At 40.6% G+C, this 22919-nt stretch overlaps 2 protein-coding genes across 2 annotated transcripts; one reads left to right on the top strand and one right to left on the bottom strand.

Moving 5' to 3' along the window:
- Positions 1-1700: 1700 nt before the first annotated feature.
- On the bottom strand, positions 1701-9420 carry LOC145866074 (uncharacterized). Its single transcript, XM_082970938.1, has 2 exons — positions 9405-9420; positions 1701-3223 (listed from the first exon to the last, which is right to left on the bottom strand). Exons 1-2 carry the CDS (start codon positions 9418-9420, stop codon positions 2007-2009), a joined length of 1233 nt encoding a protein of 410 aa, XP_082827064.1. The 3' UTR covers positions 1701-2006.
- A 2878-nt stretch (positions 9421-12298) lies between these two features.
- LOC145866073 (uncharacterized) lies at positions 12299-21587 on the top strand. The gene is made up of 2 exons (XM_082970937.1): positions 12299-12314; positions 20279-21587. The coding sequence occupies exons 1-2, from the start codon at positions 12299-12301 to the stop codon at positions 21472-21474; spliced, it is 1212 nt and encodes a 403-aa protein (XP_082827063.1). The 3' UTR covers positions 21475-21587.
- The last annotated feature ends 1332 nt before the right edge of the window (positions 21588-22919 follow it).

The following is a 22919-nucleotide window of genomic DNA, read 5'->3' as shown; positions in this document are numbered from 1 at the left end:
TCTGGAATGCGGTCTCTTTAGGTTTTATCACCCAAAAGACATTGTAAATCTCCTGTCAGTGTTTTCTCCCAGAGGCCCATCCTCAGTAGAACACAGACACAATAGTTCTAAGAACCCTCTATTCTGTTGCATTAAACAACCATTTGATGCAATACAAGTATAATATCATAATCTTGCAATTTTGCTCTCACAGTGTCCACTGAAAGTTGACTAGTAACAACAACTGGGACATAAAAGACACCCACCATGAGACCCACTAAATCTGCCCAAGAAGAGACAAACAAAAGAAAAACCCACACCAAACTTAAAGACAGGAAGCAAACCAAAAAGGTGGAGCAACTAAAGGTGTTGACTCTCCACATGTATCAAGACAACTGGAGCACTGGGCCAGACACTCTTAAATAGAACCTGGACCAGCTCAGGTGAAACACCTTCCCACTAACGAGATGGACAAGCCAGCACAGGTGTAACACATACTGACTAACCAGGCGACACCAATCAGTGCACCCAAGACACATTTCAGTTGAATGCATTCAGTTGTACAATCAATCAATTCAGATCAAATTTATTTATATAGCCCTTCTTACATCAGCTGATATCTCAAAGTGCTGTACAGAAACCCAGCCTAAAACCCCAAACAACAAACAATGCAGGTGTAGATGCACGGTGCCGAGGAAAAACTCCCTAGAAAGGCCAAAACCTAGGAAGAAACCTAGAGAGGAACCAGGCTATGAGGGGTGGCCAGTCCTCTTCTGGCTGTGCAGGGTGGATATTATAACAGAACATGGCCAAGATGTTTAAATGTTCATAGATGACCAGCAGGGTCAAATAATAATAATCACAGTGGTTGTCGAGGGTGCAACAAGTACCTCAGGAGTAAATGTCAATTGGCTTTTCATAGCCAATCATTCAGAGTATCTCTACAACTTCCATTTCACATTATAATCAACCACAATGCTTCACCTTCACCAATATAAACATGGTGTCTACTGGCTGTCAACAATTAAACACAAGAAAAAACACATATTTCTAAATAATAATATACAATAGGATTATTTGTTTCTCCTTTTTCTTTCTATAGAATCCTAAAACTCACTAGCTTCTAGAACTCTCCTCTTTCTAGATCCCACTAGCTTCTAGAACTCTCCTCTTCCTAAAACTCACTAGATTCTAGAACTCTCCTCTTCCTAAAACTCACTAGCTTCTAGAACACTCGTCTTCCTAAAACTCACTAGATTCTAGAACTCTCCTCTTCCTAAAACTCACTAGCTTCTAGAACTCTCGTCTCCTTGGAACGAGCCCAAACAAAACTCATCTCCAATACGGAAAAACGTGCAGTCAAAATAAATTCTGATCCATGGCAACGCACTGCCTAAACACAAAACACAAATCTTATATCCATTTGGGGGGAAATCAGGTTGAACCTGCTCCTGAAACTAGCACAACTAAAAAAACACATGGAAACGGAGATATCTTTTTCCTCACTGGTTAGAGGACAACCTGCAGAAGACAGTCAGCTACATTTTGGAGTGATGCATTTAAATGTAGGGGTCACTAAACAAAGGAACACAACACTTATTTGTCATCACTCATCGATATCATGTTGAAATCAATTGTGTGAGAGGAAGGAGATGAGGTTGCACGTCCTGTAAAAACTAACAGCTCCAAAACCACACGGAATCTGGGAATAATGTGTACATCCCTGGTTAGAGGACAATTTGTAGAAAACAGCTATCTACATTTTGATTCAAGTGGGTCACCAATGCTGTAAATGTAACACAGCTCTTTTTTTGTTAGTCACTTTTTGTTAAATCTCATAAATAGTAATCCTCCAATTCAGAGCCTGGATTTTCCCCCTGAGGCTAATATCCATATCATGCTGAAATCAATAGAACAGGGTTCTACATTGTGACATCATTAAAATATATTGATATCATTTAACAACTCCTTCATGTATTTTCTGATATTTGATCAGAGGTCTTTTATCAGATTATCTCTGGTCACAGCTATAAGGCTGTGTGTGTTCTCTTGTGTACTGTCAGCTCTCCAGATCGACCAAAACTCTTCCCACAATGATTACAGCTAAAAGGTTTCTCTCCTGTGTGTATTCTCTGGTGCACTGTCAGCTCTCCAGATCGACCAAAACTCTTCCCACACTGATCACAGCTAAAAGATTTCTCTCCTGTGTGTGTTCTCTGGTGTAAAGTCAGAGAGCCAGACTTACTAAAACTCTTCCCACATTGATCACAGCTATAAGGTTTCTCTCCTGTGTGTATTCTCTGGTGCACTGTCAGCTCTCCAGATCGACCAAAACTCTTCCCACATTGATCACAGCTATAAGGTTTCTCTCCTGTGTGTATTCTCTGGTGCACTGTCAGCTCTCCAGATCGACCATAACTCTTCCCACACTGATCACAGCTATAAGGTTTCTCTCCTGTGTGTATTCTCTGGTGTAGAGTCAGCGTGCTAGATGCAGCAAAACTCTTCCCACATTGACCACAGCTATAAGGTTTCTCTCCTGTGTGTGTTCTCTGGTGTAAAGTCAGAGAGCCAGACATACTAAAACCCTTCCCACATTGATCACAGCTATAAGGTTTCTCTCCTGTGTGTGTTCTCTGGTGTGATATCAGGCTGGTTGACTGAGTAAACCTCTTCCCACATTGACCACAGCTATAAGATTTCTCTCCTGTGTGGGTTCTCTGGTGTAAAGTCAGAGAGCCAGACTTACTAAAACTCTTCCCACATTGATCACAGCTATAAGGTTTCTCTCCTGTGTGTGTTCTCTGGTGCACTGTCAGATCTCCAGATCGACCAAAACGCTTCCCACACTGATCACAGCTATAAGGTTTCTCTCCTGTGTGCGTTCTCTGGTGTCGAGTCAGAGAGCCAGACTTACTAAAACTCTTCCCACATTGATCACAGATATAAGATTTCTCTCCTGTGTGTATTCTCTGGTGTAATGTCAGCTGGCCAGATTGAACAAAACTCTTCCCACATTGACCACAGCTATAAGATGTCTCTCCTGTGTGGATTCTCTGATGAATTTTAATGCCTGATGAGGTGCATCTCTTCCCACAGTCAGAGCAGCAGTGAGTTCTCTTCCCTGTGGATCTCTGCAGGTGTTTCTTGAGGTGTTCTGATCTGGAGAGACTCTTCTCTGCATCTTCAGCATCATGAGGTTGTTGAGGCTCCCCAGAGGATCCACGATAGTTAAGTATCTCTCCTGTGTGAACAACAAAGTCAGACAGATGATATAAAGGCCCACAACAGCAGAAATCCACTGTAAAAGGTGATGCCAACAGCGTAGCCATGATGTTATACAACAATTGACGTCTGTAATGAATGTTAAAATGATTTAACAATGGTCTTAAAATGAGCAAGAACATTCATATTTTGTCTTGTTTTCACATTAGTAGTAACATCTAAGATGGTAGGCTAGAAATAAGTTATTCATGTTGTTGAACCTCTAAGCAGTGTGCCAGACGACTTTTGGTCTCCAATATAGGCCCCTTTCTGTGTTTGCTAAAATTGCGGCACGAGGGCAATTTGATTGCAGAAACTCCTCCCTGCTAATGAGGAAACCGATAGTTATGGATGTAGTATATCTGGTAATGAGGAACCCACTAGTTATGGATGTAGTATATCTGGTAATGAGGAAACCACTAGTTATGGATGTAGTATATCTGGTAATGAGGAAACCACTAGTTATGGATGTAGTATATCTGGTAATGAGGAAACCACTAGTTATGGATGTAGTATATCTGGTAATGAGGAAACCACTAGTTATGGATGTAGTATATCTGCTAATGAGGAAACCACTAGTTATGGATGTAGTATATCTGGTAATGAGGAAACCACTAGTTATGGATGTAGTATATCTGCTAATGAGGAAACCACTAGTTATGGATGTAGTATATCTGGTAATGAGGAACCCACTAGTTATGGATGTAGTATATCTGGTAATGAGGAAACCACTAGTTATGGATGTACTATATCTGGTAATGAGGAAACCACTAGTTATGGATGTAGTATATCTGGTAATGAGGAAACCACTAGTTATGGATGTACTATATCTGGTAATGAGGAAACCACTAGTTATGGATGTAGTATATCTGCTAATGAGGAAACCACTAGTTATGGATGTAGTATATCTGGTAATGAGGAAACCACTAGTTATGGATGTAGTATATCTGGTAATGAGGAAACTACTAGTTATGGATGTAGTATATCTGGTAATGAGGAAATCACTAGTTATGGATGTAGTATATCTGGTAATGAGGAAACCACTAGTTATGGATGTAGTATATCTGGTAATGAGGAAACCACTAGTTATGGATGTAGTATATCTGCTAATGAGGAAACCACTAGTTATGGATGTAGTATATCTGGTAATGAGGAAACCACTAGTTATGGATGTAGTATATCTGCTAATGAGGAAACCACTAGTTATGGATGTAGTATATCTGCTAATGAGGAAACCACTAGTTATGGATGTAGTATATCTGGTCATGAGGAAACCACTAGTTATGGATGTAGTATATCTGGTAATGAGGAAACCATTAGTTATGGATGTAGTATATCTGGTAATGAGGAAACCACTAGTTATGGATGTAGTATATCTGGTAATGAGGAAACCATTAGTTATGGATGTAGTATATCTGGTAATGAGGAAACCACTAGTTATGGATGTAGTATATCTGCTAATGAGGAAACCACTAGTTATGGATGTAGTATATCTGGTAATGAGGAAACCACTAGTTATGGATGTAGTATATCTGGTAATGAGGAAACCACTAGTTATGGATGTAGTATATCTGGTAATGAGGAAACCACTAGTTATGGATGTAGTATATCTGGTAATGAGGAAACCACTAGTTATGGATGTAGTATATCTGGTAATGAGGAAACCACTAGTTATGGATGTAGTATATCTGCTAATGAGGAAACCACTAGTTATGGATGTAGTATATCTGGTAATGAGGAAACCACTAGTTATGGATGTAGTATATCTGGTAATGAGGAAACCACTAGTTATGGATGTAGTATATCTGGTAATGAGGAAACCACTAGTTATGGATGTAGTATATCTGGTAATGAGGAAACCACTAGTTATGGATGTAGTATATCTGCTAATGAGGAAACCACTAGTTATGGATGTAGTATATCTGGTAATGAGGAACCCACTAGTTATGGATGTAGTATATCTGCCTGGAGCAAAAAATGGTGAGCAAAGATTTTCGTTTTCACAATGTATTCTGAATATTACAGCACTAGATCAGGAGTGCTACTCAAGGAAACTCACATTAAGCTCTGTGTCTATTCACTAATTCACCACCGTGGGGGAAACTCAGGGGAGTTCTCATAGGCTGACAGCAAAAATAGCCTCCATTTACAGGTTGATTATGAGTGCATTTCACACTACTTTGGATTATAACTGTAAGGCTCGTTTGAATGTCCTGTTTAATATAATATAATAGTCTTCCCTGTGGCTCAGTTGGTAGAGCATGGTGTTTGCAACGCCAGGGTTGTGGGTTCGATTCCCACTGAAGGCCAGTACAAAAATAAAAAAATGTATGAAATGTATGCATTCACTACTTTAAGTCGCTCTAGATAAGAGCGTCTGCTAAATGACTAAAATGTAAAAAAATAATGTTTGTGTTATTGTTGCAAATCAACTGCTTTATACTTAACACTTCAAATGCTATTTGGCTAGCTTTGCCATCAGCCTGACAATGAGGGTTTGTCCACTAAGTGTTTAACATAACTTCACCTAACAATAACATAGACCTACTGTAGGACCCATAACTTCACCTAACAATAACATAGACCTACTGTAGGACCCATAACTTCACCTAACAATAACATAGACCTACTGTAGGACCCATAACTTCACCTAATAACAACATAGACCTACTGTAGGACCCATAACTTCTAACAACAACATAGACCTACTGTAGGACCCATAACTTCACACAACAATAACATAGTCCTACTGTAGGACCCATAACTTCACCTAACAATAACATAGACCTACTGTAGGACCCATAACTTCACCTAACAATAACATAGACCTACTGTAGAGCCCATAACTTCGCCTAACAATAACATAGACCTACTGTAGGATCCATAACTTCACCTAACAATAACATAGACCTACTGTAGGACCCATAACTTCACCTAACAACAACATAGACCTACTGTAGGACCCATAACTTCTAACAACAACATAGACCTACTGTAGGACCCATAACTTCACACAACAATAACATAGTCCTACTGTAGGACCCATAACTTCACCTAACAATAACATAGACCTACTGTAGGATCCATAACTTCGCCTAACAATAACATAGACCTACTGTAGGATCCATAACTTCACCTAACAATAACATAGACCTACTGTAGGACCCATAACTTCACCTAACAATATAGACCTACTGTAGGACCCATAACTTCACCTAACAACAACATAGACCTAATGTAGGACCCATAACTTCTAACAACAACATAGACCTACTGTAGGACCCATAACTTCACCTAACAACATAGACCTACTGTAGGACCCATAACTTCACCTAACAATAACATAGACCTACTGTAGGACCCATAACTTCGCCTAACAATAACATAGACCTACTGTAGGATCCATAACTTCACCTAACAATAACATAGACCTACTGTAGGACCCATAACTTCACCTGACAACAACATAGACCTACTGTAGGACCCATAACTTCACCTAACAACAACATAGATCTACTGTAGGAACCATAACTTCACCTAACAACAACATAGACCTACTGTAGGACCCATAACTTCACCTAACAACAACATAGACCTACTGTAGGACCCATAACTTCACCTAACAATAACATAGACCTACTGTAGGACCCATAACTTCACCTAACAACAACATAGACCTACTGTAGGACCCATAACTTCACCTAACAACAACATAGACCTACTGTAGGACCCATAACTTCTAACAACAACATAGACCTACTGTAGGACCCATAACTTCACCTAACAATAACATAGACCTACTGTAGGACCCATAACTTCACCTAACAATAACATAGACCTACTGTAGGACCCATAACTTCACCTAACAACAACATAGACCTACTGTAGGACCCATAACTTCACCTAACAATAACATAGACCTACTGTAGGACCCATAACTTCACCTAACAACAACATAGACCTACTGTAGGAAACATAACTTCACCTAACAACAACATAGACCTACTGTAGGACCCATAACTTCACCTAACAACAACATAGACCTACTGTAGGATTCAGATTCAGATCAATAACCTAAACCACAAGGCCAAATCTACACTGGAGGAGCTTACCAAGATGACATTGAATGTTCCTGAGTGGCCTAGTTACAGTTTGGACTTAAATCATCTTGAAAGTCTATGGCAAGACTTGAAAATGGCTTTCTAGCAATGATCAACAACCAACTTGACAGAACAGGAAGGATTTTAAAAAGAATAATGAATATTCACATGAAGATCAGCCTCCTATTGGATGACATCATGACTTCCCATCAAGCCAACTCCTTGGAGGCCTTACTATGACATCACTCACTCCTTCTAGTTTGCAGTTGTTAAAAAAAACACTATTTTGCTCAAAACATTTATTTGTTTCCTTTTAGTGTGTTTATACTTCACTGTATTTATCACTTTTCAACAGGAAAAGTTTAAAAAAAATCACTGTAGGACTTCATGGACAATTCCGACAGTACAAAAACATATTTGAGTGTAGAATGCACTTTTAAAAATCACACATTAGTTCAACAACTGCAGAGTTTGTGTCCCTGTTTTATTAGATAGTACTCACTGTATTTACTGGTGTTAATCAGATCAATGTCCCTGTTTTATTAGATAGTACTCACTGTATTTACTGGTGTTAATCAGATCAATGTCCCTGTTTTATTAGATAGTACTCACTGTATTTACTGGTGTTAATCAGATCAATGTCCCTGTTATATTAGATAGTACTCACTGTATTTACTGGTGTTAATCAGATCAATGTCCCTGTTATATAATATAGTACTCACTGTATTTACTAATGTTAATCAGATCTCCAGTCTTCTCTTCTTCGTCCTCTTCTAATGTGACAGTAATCTCCCCCTCTTCATCCTTCATTCCAAAAACGTCTTCATCTTCTTTCACTTCATCCTCCACTCCAAAAACTGCATCTTCCTCCTCTTCTTTCACAGTAACATCCTCCTCTTCTTTCACTGTAACGTCTTTCTCTTCTTTTTTCACGGTAACAGCCTCACCCTCTACTTGTTTTTGTATTGTAACAGCCTCCTCCTCCTCCTCCTCTTTCACGAGAGCTTCTTTCTCCGTCCAGCAGACCTCCTCTTCTTTAGCAGGAGGAGAGTAACTTAGTGAACTCATGGTCGGGGATGTTAGCTAGCTAGCTATCATGAGCGACTAGGCTAGTGCTAACTTAACCAGCCAGCTAGTTGACTTACAACGTAAATATTAAATTAAATGGGGTAGCTAGTTGTTTCCACATAAGTATGTTTAAATCATAGTGACAAATAAACCACGAAATTGTCTAAAGAACTTGAATGTTCAGACTTTGTCGGCTAGCGAGCTACCGAGGTGGCTGCAGTTGCTGAAGAAGCGTTCCGTCCACTAGATTATACGTCACACTAGAAACATCGCCTGAAAGACACATATCGCCATCTGCTGTCTGGAGGGAGGAAACGCAGTTGAGGAGGGAAAACTATTTTTATTCTTCATTGAATTATAATATTATAAAGCAGTTTAGGGAAACGTTTTTTTTCTCTCCATTAAATATTAATATTATATCAACACGTACAAAGAGCAACAAGTGTTGTTTGATTAGTTCATTTTTTTATGAGAATTTAAAACAAACTCTACATCTACTCCACATCTGTATTTCTGATTCAGTCAAATAACTAGATATCAAAATAAGCACCTAGTTATTTATACCCTTGATAAAGATGAGCTAAAATTACTGTATAAAATAAATAAACTTTACCCACTACCAGGATATTTTAGCCCAAAACCTGGTTACCTCTCTGCTAGGAGGCTGAAACTTGGCCATAAGTGGATCTTCCAGCAAGACACATCAACATCCACAAAGAAATGGTTAATTGAGCACAAAAATCAACATTTTTAATGGCCATCTCAGTCTTCAGACTTGAACTCCATTGAAAACCTGTGGTTTGAATTGAACAGGGCAGTCCACAAGCGCAGACAAAAGAAATCAAGGACCTGGAGAGATTCTGTATGGAGGAATGGTCTAAGATCCCACCCAATGTGTACTCTAATCTCATAAAACATTTCAGTGTCGTTTTCCTCCCAAGGGGAGGGTGCTGGAGTATTGAAAACATGGGTGGCAGTAATTCAGACCCTTACCTTTTGAGAATAACATGTTCAACTAAATCTCTTTCTCTGAGCAATTGTTTCAGCATACAATAATATAATTCACCCTTTTTTTTACATAGAAGTATTTGAATTCTTTATTTTATAGAGTTGTTTTTGCTCATCTTTATCAAGGGTGTCAACAATTTTGTCCCCCACTGTACCTCCATACTGCTGCTACATGGTGTAACAATACATCATGCAGATGTATATAATGAACAGACTAGGTCTATACTGCTCCTACATGGTGTAACAATACATCATGTAGATGTATATAATGAACAGACTAGGTCTATACTGCTCCTACATGGTATAACAATACAGTGCATTCGGAAAGTATTCAGACCCCTTCACTTTTTCCACATTTTGTTACATTACAGCCTTATTCTAAAATGATTAACACTACCGTTCAAAAGGTTGGAGTCACTTAGAAATGTTCTTGTTTTTGAAAGAAAAACACTTTTTTTGTCCATTAAAATAACATCAAATTGATCTGAAATACAGTGTAGACATTGTTAATGTTGTAAATGACTATTGTAGCTGGAAACAGTTGATTGTTTATGGAATATCTACATAGGCGTACAGAGGCCCATTATCAGCAACCATCACTCCTGTGTTCCAATGGCACGTTGTGTTAGCTAATCCAAGTTTATAATTTTAAAAGGCTAATTGATCATTAGAAAAACCCTTTTGCAATTATGTTAGCACAGCTGAAAACTGTTGTGCTGATTTAACAAAGCTTTTGTAAACAGTGTTGTTGCATAACAATCAGGCAGTAGAACAACAATAATCATCACCCTCTTGACCAATCTACCCTCCCCTTAACATTGGGTTGATTCAGACCCTGCCAGTGTACCAGGTGGACATTGGGTTGATTCAGACCCTGCCAGTGTACCAGGTGGACATTGGGTTGATTCAGACCCTGTCAGTGTACCAGGTGGACATTGGGTTTGATTCAGACCCTGTCAGTGTACCAGGTGGACATTGGGTTGATTCAGACCCTGTCAGTGTACCAGGTGGACATTGGGTTTGATTCAGACCCTGCCAGTGTACCAGGTGGACATTGGGTTGATTCAGACCCTGTCAGTGTGCCAGGTGGACATTGGGTTGATTCAGACCCTGTCAGTGTACCAGGTGGACATTGGGTTTGATTCAGGCCCTGTCAGTGTACCAGGTGGACATTGGGTTTGATTCAGTCCCTGTCAGTGTACCAGGTGGACATTGGGTTTGATTCAGACCCTGTCAGTGTACCAGGTGGACATTGGGTTTGATTCAGACCCTGCCAGTGTACCAGGTGGACATTGGGTTTGATTCAGACCCTGTCAGTGTACCAGGTGGACATGGGTTTGATTCAGACCCTGCCAGCATGGCCAGAAATGTATTCCAAGGTCAGTAACTTATAACCACAGAACCACCCCAGACCTTTCATGCATGACTAAAAACACCTAACTATTAGATTTACTGCCATGGTCTAGTATGTCACCGCATCAGACACCAGTCACAATGCTGGCTGAGGTACGAGTAAAACATGACATATTATTTCCTAACCATTCACAATGCTGGCTGAGGTACGAGTAAAACATGACATATTATTTCCTAACCATTCACAATGCTGGCTGAGGTACGAGTAAAACATGACATATTATGTCCTAACCATTCACAATGCTGGCTGAGGTACGAGTAAAACATGACATATTATTTCCTAACCATTCACAATGCTGGCTGAGGTACTAGTAAAACATGACATATTATTTCCTAACCATTCACAATGCTGGCTGAGGTACTAGTAAAACATGACATATTATTTCCTAACCATTCACAATGCTGGCTGAGGTACGAGTAAAACATGACATATTATTTCCTAACCATTCACAATGCTGGCTGAGGTACGAGTAAAACATGACATATTATTTCCTAACCATTCACAATGCTGGCTGAGGTACGAGTAAAACATGACATATTATTTCCTAACCATTCACAATGCTGGCTGAGGTACGAGTAAAACATGACATATTATTTCCTAACCATTCACAATGCTGGCTGAGGTACGAGTAAATTATGACATATTATTTCCTAACATTTCACAATCCTGGCTGAGGTACGAATACTTCAGTAAATAAATTTGCAAAAATGTAAAAAAAACAGTTTTTGGTTTGTCATTATGGGGTATTGTGTGTAGATTGATGAGGGGAAAAATTATGACATTTTAGAATACGGCTGTAACGTAACAAAATGTGGAAAAAGTGAAGGGGTCTGAATACTTAACGAATGCACTGTATACCACTGGCAGAATTTTCTACCACTGCAGAGTTTTCTACCACTGCAGAGTTTTCTATCATTGGCAGTTTTGTACACAGTCATGTGATACGTGGTATAGAAAAGTCCAATCTTAGGAGAGTACATGGGAGGCACTATACTGTGTATCTGCAGGTGTCTATCTGGTCAAAACCACTGATACAGGAGCCCCTCCACCCTCTGGTGGGATGGATCATGTCTACAGAGAAACCTAGATTCAAATACTTAGATGTGTGTGTATTGGGTCTATGTTGTGAAATTGTTAGATATTACTTGTTAGATATTACTGCACTGTCGCAGCTAGAAACACAAGCATTTCGCTACACCCGCAATAATATCTGCTAAACACGTGTATGTGACCAATAAAATGTGATTTGATTTGAAATAAACGTCCTATTTATCAAAGGTGCTTTTGGCTGGAGTCAAAATTACTCCAAAGGATTTTAATTTGTTAAAAGTCCATATTGATACAGAAACACTAAACCATGATATAGATTTATTAAGAACAAGTTGATTGACAAAGTCATGAAAATTTGGAAGAATTGAATAAAATACATTTTGGCTATGATAAAAGATATTCCTCTGGGATCAAAATGATCCATGTCAGAAGTATGGTTCAACGCAAATATGTAGTGGGTGTAAAGTTTGTTTTAAATTCTCACTCATTAAACACGAATCAATCAACACATGCTTCTATTTGAACGACTTAATATAATATTCAACTTTTATGAAATAAATGAAAAATAAACGTTTGGTTCCTCAGCTGCGTTGCCCAGTCCAGTCAGCAGATGGCAATGTGCGTCTTTTAGGTTCAGGCGATGCTGCCAGTGTGACGTATAATCTAGTGGACGGGACGCTCCTTCAACAACAACAGCTAGTCAGACACCTCGGTAGCTTTCTAGCAAACATAGCTACAACATTCACGCTCTTTACACTGGTTTGGTGTATATTAGTCGCAGTGTTTTAAACACACTTCTGTCGTATGTACTTGTTGGCCCGTTTAATTTGATATTTACGTTGTTTGTCAGCTAGCTGGTTTGCTAAGTTAGCTTAGAACTAGGCTAGTCGCTAATGCTAGCTAGCTAACATCCCCGACCATGAGTTCACTAAGCTACTCTCCTCCTGCTAAAGAAGCGGAGGTCTGCTGGATGGAGAAAGAAGCTCTAGTGAAAAAGGAGGAAGAGGATATCACACCACAAAGACAAGTAGAGGGTGAGGCTGTTACAGTGAAAGAAGAAGAGAAAGACGTTTCAGTGAAAGAAGAGAAAGACGCATTCAGAGTGAAAGAGGAGGAGGATGTTACAGTAAAAGAGGAGGAAGAGAAAGAGGAGGATGCAGTTTATGGAGTGAAAGAGGAGGAGGGGGAAATGACTGTCACATTGAAAGAGGAGAAGGAGGTAGAAGAGGAGGTTGGAGATCTGTTTAACACCAGTAAGTACCGTCTCTGCAGTCGTTGAACCAATATGCAGTAAAGGGGTTCTACACTTTAATGTTGTTCTGTAGGAATGGCTGAAGCTTCACTGTAACGTGTAGAACATCAAGAGTGGACCATCAACAAAACGTTAAAATTGATCAAATGCATCCAATGACAATGCCTGAAATACTGTAGTCCTCAATATCTCCTATTAGATTAGCCCAAGATGTTCTCTTAAAGGGGCAATCAGCAGTTGTTACATCCATTTAGGGACTTATACATTAATGATATGTACCCATCTGTTTCTTGAATAAATCACTTATAAATGCCTCATGAGATTAGTTCAACTGTCGTACCCCATCAGAACCCAAAATATAAGCTTTTTTTACTCCAATGTTTGTCAGTAAATATAAACAAACACTGTATAGCCTCAAAACATGGTTAAAACTAGAATGTTGATATCATGGATGGTTACATTTCTCCAGCTCCATCCCTCAACTTTTTACCGAAACGGGCAGGGAGTACGCTTTATTATTGTTTCTACTGCTGATTGCTGCCCCCGTTACTCCTCAAGGTCCAAGGACTGTATGTTATTTTCAGAGGTAGACTGGCTCTGGCAGCTAAAATAGTCAATTATTCCATCTAAATGTGAATCGATTCTCAATTGCGACACATTCAAGGAAAATAGGAATGTTTCTCGACTCGTACCCTGACTTTAAAAAGGGATTTTGTGAGAATTAGTTTAGGAACTGCGTGTCACAGCATGACAATGTGAACTCGATTGGTCGACAGTCTCTTGGATGGGAGTTATATACACCCTGACATTTTCTGGAATAGTTTTTATTTGAAAACGTTTTTGTTTACTTGCCTGCCTATTGAATTTGGAATGCACTGTAGTGTTCATCTCTGAAACTCACTTAGATAATTCCTTTGATACAGCAGTAGCAATACAGGGACATAGACCTACTGTAGGACCCTGTAGATGTTATGTTATTGTTAGGTGTAGTTATGGGTCCTACAGTAGGTCTATGTTATTGTTAGGTGAAGTTATGGGTCCTACAGTAGGTCTATGTTGTTATTAGGTGAAGTTATGGGTCCTACAGTAGGTCTATGTTATTGTTAGGTGAAGTTATGGGTCCTACAGTAGGTCTATGTTATTGTTAGGTGAAGTTATGGGTCCTACAGTAGGTCTATGTTATTGTTAGGTGAAGTTATGGGTCCTACAGTAAGTCTATGTTATTGTTAGGTGAAGTTATGGGACAATTTGGCAAACACTTAGTTTAACCCGATGTTAATCTCAATGTGACACAGATCCGCTATTTTTCTTTTAAATATAGCCAAAACATTCATTAGAGGCTAACCAGCTAATTAGCTACTAGCTATTTAGTCATTGTTAGCCACTGCTAGCGGCCTTTACCCTCTGCTCAGGCACCAGCCGCTTTTAGCCTGGATAATACCTGCTAGCCTCGGACTGTTTTTCTCCACTACAACGCCGGATTCCTGCCGTAAACCCTGGACCATTACCCCTGATCATCACAGCTAGCTAGCTGCCACTGAGTGACCCAGCCCCAAAAGCTAGCCCTCTGCCAGGCGCATCTCCCGGCTTGCAAACAAATTTACCACAACTACAATACCTCTTTCGCCATCTGGCCCGGTCCCTTCGTCGATACGGCGCCCCGCCGTACCACCGCGACTGGTCCGCAGACGTAATTCCATCCGCTGTGCCTTCAACCGGCCTTTGACGGACGTCGGAGCAGATGCTTCTACTTACCCTTACCCCTAACTTTAAACGCTGTGTCTCCCGCTTGCTAGCATAGCAACGACTACCCCGCGGCTTCCCTGTTCCATCTATTGCTGTACACTGGACCCTATGATCACTTAGCTACATAGCTGATGCCTGCTGGACTGTTCATTTATCTCCACTTGGTTTACCTTTGTTTATCTGTTGGCCCTATTCCGAACTCAGGCCCTGTGTGTAGTTAACTGACCCTCTCTGCTCATTCATCGCCATTTTACCTCTTGTTGTTGTCTTAGCTGATTAACTGTTGTTGTCTTACCCGTTGTTGTCTTAGCTAGCTCTCCCAATCAACACGGGTGATTGCTTTATGCCTCGCTTTATGTCTCTCTCAAATGTCAATATGCCATGTATACTGTTGTTTAGGATAGTTATCATTGTTTTAGTTTACTGCGGAGCCCCTAGTCCCACTGTACATGCCTTAGATACCTCCTTTGTCCCACCTCCCACACATGCGGTGACCTCACCCAGTATAACCAGCATGTTCAGAGATGCAACCTCTCTTATCATCACTCAGTGCCTGGGCTCACCTCCAGTGCCTGGGCTCACCTCCACCCCACCTTACCCCTGTCTGCACATTATGCCCTGAATCTATTCTATCACACCCAGAAATCTGCTCCTTTTATTCTCTGTCCCAAAGCACTAGACGACCAGATAGCCTTTAGCCGTACCCTCATCCTACTCCTCCTCTGTTCCTTGGGTAATGTGGAGGTTAACCCAGGCCCCGCGTGTCCCCAGGCACTCTCATTTGTTGACTTCTGTAACCGTAAAAGCCTTGGTTTCATGCATGTTAACATCAGAAGCCTCCTCCCTAAGTTTGTTTTATTCACTGCTTTAGCATACTCCGCCAACCCTGATGTCCTTGCCGTGTCTGAATCCTGGCTTTGGAAGGCCATCAAAAATTCTGAAATTTCCATACCCAACTACAATATTTTCCATCAAGATAGAACTGCCAAAGGGGGAGGAGTTGCAATCTACTGCAGAGATAGCTTGCAAAGTTCTGTCATAATTTCCAGGTCTATGCCCAAACAGTTTGAGCTTTTAATTTAAAAAATGAATCTCTCCAGAAATAAGTCTCTCACTGTTGCCGCCTGTTATAGACCCCCCTCAGCTCCCAGCTGTGCCCTGGACACCATATGTGAATTGATTGCCCCCCATCTATCTTCAAAGTTCGTTCTGTTAGGTGACCTAAACTGGGATATGCTTAACACCCCGGTCGTCCTGCAATCTAAGCTAAATGCCCTCAATCTCACACAAATTATCAAGGAAACCACCAGGTACAACCCTAAATCCGTAAGCATGGGCACCCTCATAGAAGTTATCCTGACCAACTTGCACTCCAAATACACCTCTGCTGTTTTCAATCAGGATCTCAGCGATCACTGCCTCATTGCCTGCATCCGCTATGGGTCCGCGATCAAACGACCACCCCTCATCACTGTGAAACGCTCCCTAAAACACTTCTGCGAGCAGGCCTTTCTAATTGACCTGGCCCGGGTATCCTGGAAGGATATTGACCGCATCCCGTCAGTCGAGGATGCCTGGTCGTTCTTTAAAAGTAATTTCCTCACCATCTTAAATAAGCTTGCCCCTTTCAAAAAATGTAGAACTAAGAACAGATATAGCCCTTGGTTCACTCTAGACCTGACTGCCCTTGACCAGCACAAAAACATCTTGTGGTGGACTGCAATAGCATCGAATAGTCCCCGCGATATGCAACTGTTCAGGGAAGTCAGGAACCAATACACACAATCAGTCAGGAAAGGAAAGGCTAGCTTTTTCAAACAGAAATTTGCATCCTGTAGCTCTAACTCCAAAAAGTTTTGGGACACTGTAAAGTCCATGGAGAATAAGAGCACCTCCTCCCAGCTGCCCACTGCACTGAGGCTAGGAAACACTGTCACCACCAATAACTCCACGATAATCGAGAATTTCAATAAGCATTTCTCTACGGCTGGCCATGCTTTCCTCCTGGCTACCCCAACCCCGGCCTACAGCTCCGCACCCCCCACAGCTACTTGCCCGAGCCTCCCCAGCTTCTCCTTCACCCAAATCCAGATAGCAGATGTTCTGAAAGAGCTGCAAAACCTGGTCCCGTAAAAATCAGCTGAGATAGACAATCTGGACCCTCTCTTTCTAAAATGTTCCACTGCCATTGTGGCAACCCCTATTACTAGTCTGTTCAACCTCTCTTTCGTATCGTCCGAGATTCCTAAAGATTGTAACGCTTCCACGGTCATCCCCCTCTTCAAAGGGGGTGACACTCTAGACCCAAACTGTTACAGACCTATATCCATCCTGCCCTGCCTTTCTAAAGTCTTCAACATCCAAGTTAACAAACAGATCACTGACCATTTTGAATCTCACCGTACCTTCTCCGCTGTGCAATCCGGTTTCCGAGCTGGACACGGGTGCACCTCAGCCACACTCAAGGTACTAAACGATATCATAACCGCCATCGATAAAAGACAGTACTGTACTGCCCTCTTCTCCGACCTGGCCAAGGCTTTCGACTCTGTCAATCACTGTATTCTTATCGGCAGACTCAACAGCCTTGGTTTCTCAAATGACTGACTCGCCTGGTTCACCAACTACTTCTTAGATAGAGTTCAGTGTGTCAAATCAGAGGGCCTGTTGTCCAGACCTCTGGCAGTTTCTGTGGGGGTACCACAGGGTTCAATTCTCACACCGACTCTTTTCTCTGTATATACCAACGATGTTGCTCTTGCTGCGGGTGATTCCTTGATCCACCTCTACTCAGACGACACCATTCTGTATACATCTGGCCCTTCTTTGGACACTGTGTTAACCTCTTACATCTAGACGTTCCGCTAGCGGAACACCTGCTCCAATATCCAATGATAGGCGTGGCGCGAATTACAAATTCCTCAAAAATACAAAAACTTCAATTTTTCAAACATATGACTATTTTACACCATTTTAAAGACAAGACTCTCCTTTATCTAACCACACTGTCCGATTTCAAAAAGGCTTTACAGCGAAAGCAAAACATTAGATTATGTCAGCAGAGTACCCAGCCAGAAATAATCAGACACCCATTTTTCAAGCTAGCATATAAGGTCACAAAAAATAAAACCACAGCTAAATGCAGCACTAACCTTTGAAGATCTTCATCAGATGACACTCCTAGGACATTATGTTAAACAATACATGCATGTTTTGTTCAATCAAGTTCATATTTATATCAAAAACCAGCTTTTTACATTAGCATGTGACGTTCAGAACTAGCATTCCCACCGAAAACTTCCGGTGAATTTACTAAATTACTCACGATAAACGTTCACAAAAAACATAACAATTATTTTAAGAATTATATATACAGAACTCCTCTATGAACTCGCTATGTCCGATTTTAAAATAGCTTTTCGGTGAAAGCACATTTTGCAATATTCTAAGTTGATAGCCCGGCATCACAGGGCTAGCTATTTAGACACCCACCAAGTTTAGCCCTCACCAAAGTCAGATTTACTATACGAAAAATGTTATTACCTTTGCTGTTCTTCGTCAGAATGCACTCCCAGGACTTCTACTTCAATAACAAATGTTGGTTTGGTTCAAAATAATCCATAGTTATATCCAAATAGCAGCGTTTTGTTTGTGCGTTCAAGACACTATCCAAGGGTGACGAAGGGTTACGCGCCCGACGCGTTTCGTGACAAAAAAAATTTAATATTCCATTACCGTACTTCGAAGCATGTCAACCGCTGTTTAAAATCAATTTTTATGCCATTTTTCTCGTAAAAAAGCGATAATATTATGACCGGGAGTGGTTGTTTTCGTTCAAAGAGAGAGAAAGTAAACATGGAGTCGACTCGTGCATGCGCCTCAGTCTCATAGTATTCTGACCGACCACTATCCAAACGCGCTAATGTTTTTCAGCCATGGCCTGCAAAGCCACCATTCAGCTTTTTGCCGCCTTCTGAGAGCCCATGGGAGCCGTAGGAAGTGTCACGTAACAGCAGAGATCCCCTGTTTTGGATAGAGATAATCAAGAAGGCCAAGAAATGGTCAGACAGGGTACTTCCTGTACAGAATCTTCTCAGGTTTTGGCCTGCCAAATGAGTTCTGTTATACTCACAGACACCATTCAAACAGTTTTAGAAACTTTGGAGTGTTTTCTATCCAAAGCTAATAATTATATGCATATTCTAGTTTCTATAAATAAATAAAATCTTAACTTTATTGACAACACCCAAATGGATACTGTCATTAACGCAGTTCTTCAATAATTACACATCATTCTTAATGCTTTAGCAAACATTATATTAAACAGGACATTCAAATATCCTTACAATTTTTTATTTTTTTATTTATTTTTATTTCACCTTTATTTAACCAGGTAGGCAAGTTGAGAACAAGTTCTCATTTACAATTGCGACCTGGCCAAGATAAAGCAAAGCAGTTCGACAACATACAAAAACACAGAGTTACACTAGGAGTAAAACAACATACAATCAATGATACAGTAGAAAAAAATAAGACTATATACAATGTGAGAAAATTATGTGAGATAAGGGAGGTAAAGGCAAAAAAGGCCATGGTGGCAGAGTAAATACAGTATAGCAAGTAAAACACTGGAATGGTAGATATGTTATTTGAAGAAAGTTCAAAGTTAAAATATAAATAATATGGTGCAAAGGAGCAAAATAAATAAATACAGTAGGGGAAGAGGTAGTAGTTTGGGCTAAATTATAGATGGGCTATGTACAGGTGCAGTGATCTGTGAGCTGCTCTTACAGCTGGTGCTTAAAGCTAGTGAGGGAGATAAGTGTTTCCAGTTTCAGAGATTGTTGTAGTTCGTTCCAGTCATTGGCAGCAGAGAACTGGAAGGAGAGACGACCAAAGGAGGAGTTGGCTTTAGGGGTGACCAGAGAGATATACCTGCTTATAATCCAAGGTAGTGTGAAATGAACTCATAAGCAACCTGGAAATGGAGGTTACTCCCCTGAGTTTCCCCCATTCACATTCAGAATACATTGTGAAAAACTAAAATCTTTGCTCACCATTTTTGCTCCAGGCAGATATACTACATCCATAACTATCGGTTTCCTCATTAGCAGGGAGGAGTTTCTGCAATCAAATTGACCTCGTGCCACAATTTTAGCAAACACAGAATGGGGCCTATATTGGAGACCAAAAGTCGTCTGGCACACTGCTTAGAGTTTCAACAACATGAATAACTTATTTCTAGCCTACAATCATCGATGTTACTACTAATGTGAAAACAAGACAAAATATGACTATTCTTGCTCAATTTAAGGCAAATATCAAATAATTGTAACATTCATTACAGATGTCAGTTGTTGTACATCATGGCTCCGCTGTTGGCATCACCTTTTACAGTGGATTTCTGCTGTTGTGGGCCTTTATATCATCTGTCTGACTTTGTTGTTCACACAGGGGAGATATGGGACTATCGTGGATCCTCTGGGGAGCCTCAACAACCTCATGATGCTGAAGAGGCAGAGAAGAGTCTCTCCAGATTAGAACACCTCAATAAACACCTGCAGACATCCACAGGGAAGAGAACTCACTGCTGCTCTGACTGTGGGAAGAGATTCACCTCATCAGGCATTAAAATTCATCAGAGAACACACACAGGAGAGAAATCTTATTGCTGTGGTGAATGTGGGAAGAGTTTTACTACATCTGGCCATCTGACTTCACACCAGAGAATACACACAGGAGAGAAACCTTATAGCTGTGGTCAATGTGGGAAGAGGTTTGCTGCATCTAGCAGTCTGACTCTACACCAGAGAACACACACAGGAGAGAAACCTTATAGCTGTGGTCAATGTGGGAAGAGTTTTGGTCAATCTTGCCATCTGACTCAACACCAGAGAACACACACAGGAGAGAAACCTTATAGCTGTGATCAATGTGGGAAGAGTTTTGCTCGATCTGGAGAGCTGACAGCTCACCAGAGAATACACACAGGAGAGAAATCTTATAGCTGTGATCAATGTGGGAAGAGTTTTGCTCGATCTGGAGAGCTGACAGCTCACCAGAGAATACACACAGGAGATAAACCTTATAGCTGTGGTCAATGTGGGAAGAATTTTGCTGCATCTAGAACTTTGACACTACACCAGAGAACACACACAGGAGAGAAATCTTATAGCTGTGATCAATGTGGGAAGAGTTTTTGTCGATCTGGAGTGCTGACAGTGCACCAGAGAAGACACACAGGAGAGAAATCTTATAGCTGTGATCAATGTGGGAAGAGTTTTACTACATCTTTCTATCTGACTTTACACCAGAGAATACACACAGGAGAGAAACCTTATAGCTGTAATCAATGTGGGAAGACTTTTACTCAGTCAACCAACCTGGTATCACATCAGAGAACACACACAGGAGAGAAACCTTATAGCTGTGGTGAATGTGGGAAGAGTTTTACTCAGTCAAACAGCCTGGTATCACATCAGAGAACACACACAGGAGAGAAATCTCATAGCTGTAATCAATGTGGGAAGAGATACTCTGATAAAAGATCTCTGATTAAACATCAGAAAATTCATGAAGGAGTTGTTTCATGATATCAATGAATTAATGTCACAATGTAGAATGTTTAAACATTGTAGTAGGAGTATTTTAATGATGTCACAATGTAGAACCTAAACGTTTGTCCCCTGTTCTATTGATTTCAACATGATATGGATATTAGCCTCAGGGGGAAAATCCAGGCTCTGAAATGGAAGAGTTACTATTTATGTGATTTAACAAAAAGTGACTAACAAAAAAAGAGCTGTGTTACACTTACCATGTTGGTGACCCACTGCAATCAAAATGCAACACTTCAAAATGTAGCGAGCTGTTTTCTACAAATTGTCCTCTAACCAGGGATGTACACATTATTCCCAGATTCCGTGTGGTTTTTGAGCTGTTCGTTTTAACAGGACGTGTAAACTCATCTTCCTCCTTTCGCACAATTGTTGCCAGCAGCATACCACCCTGCATCCCACTGCTTGCTTGCTTCTGAAGCTAAGCAGGGTTGGTCCTGGTCAGTCCCTGGATGGGAGACCATATGCTGCTGGAGGGCCAGTCGGAGGTACTCTTTCCTCTGGTCTAAACAATATCCCAATGCCCCAGGGCAGTGACTGCCCTGTGTAGGGTGCCGTCTTTCGGATGGGACGTTAAACGGGTGTCCTGACTCTCTGAGGTCATTAAAGATCCCATTGCACTTATTGTAAGAGTAGGGGTGTTAACCCCGGTGTCCTGGCTAAATTCCCAATCTGGCCCTCAGACCATCACGGCCACCTAATCATCCCCAGCTTACAATTGGCTCATTCATCCCCCTCCTCTCCCCTGTAACTATTCCCCAGGTTGTTGCTGTAAATGAGAATGTGTTCTCAGTCAACTTAACTGGTAAAACAACGGTAAAAAGAAAAAAAAATCCACATGACATCGATGAGTTATGACAAATAGGTGTTGTGTTCCTTTGTTTAGGGACCCCTACATTTAAATGCATCACTCCAAAATGTAGCTGACTGTCTTCTGCAGGTTGTCCTCTAACCAGTGAGGTAAAATATATCTCCATTTCCATGTGTTTTTTGTTTTGTTGTGTTAGTTTCAGGAGCAGGTTCAACCTGATTTCCCCCCAAATGGATATAAGATTTGTGTTTTGTGTTTAGCTAGTGCGTTGCTATGGATCTTTATTTATTTTGACTGCACGTTTTTCCGTATTGGAGATGAGTTTTGTTTGGGCTCGTTCCAAGGAGACGAGAGTTCTAGAAGCTAGTGAGTTTTAGGAAGACGAGAGTTCTAGAATCTAGTGAGTTTTAGGAAGACGAGAGTTCTAGAAGCTAGTGAGTTTTAGGATTCTATAGAAAGAAAAAGGAGAAACAAATAGTCCTATTGTATATTATTATTTAGAAATACGTGTTTTTTCTTGTGTTTAATTGTTGACAGCCAGTAGACACCATGTTTATATTGGTGAAGGTGAAGCATTGTGGTTGATTATAATGTGAAATGGAAGTTGTAG

This window comes from Salmo salar, unplaced genomic scaffold, assembly GCF_965601325.2.
Source record: "Salmo salar unplaced genomic scaffold, fSalSal1 ptg000129l, whole genome shotgun sequence".
Classification (NCBI taxonomy): Eukaryota; Metazoa; Chordata; class Actinopteri; order Salmoniformes; family Salmonidae; genus Salmo; species Salmo salar.
Note: the sequence above shows the minus strand (reverse complement) of the source record. Positions and strands in the feature narration are given on the sequence as shown.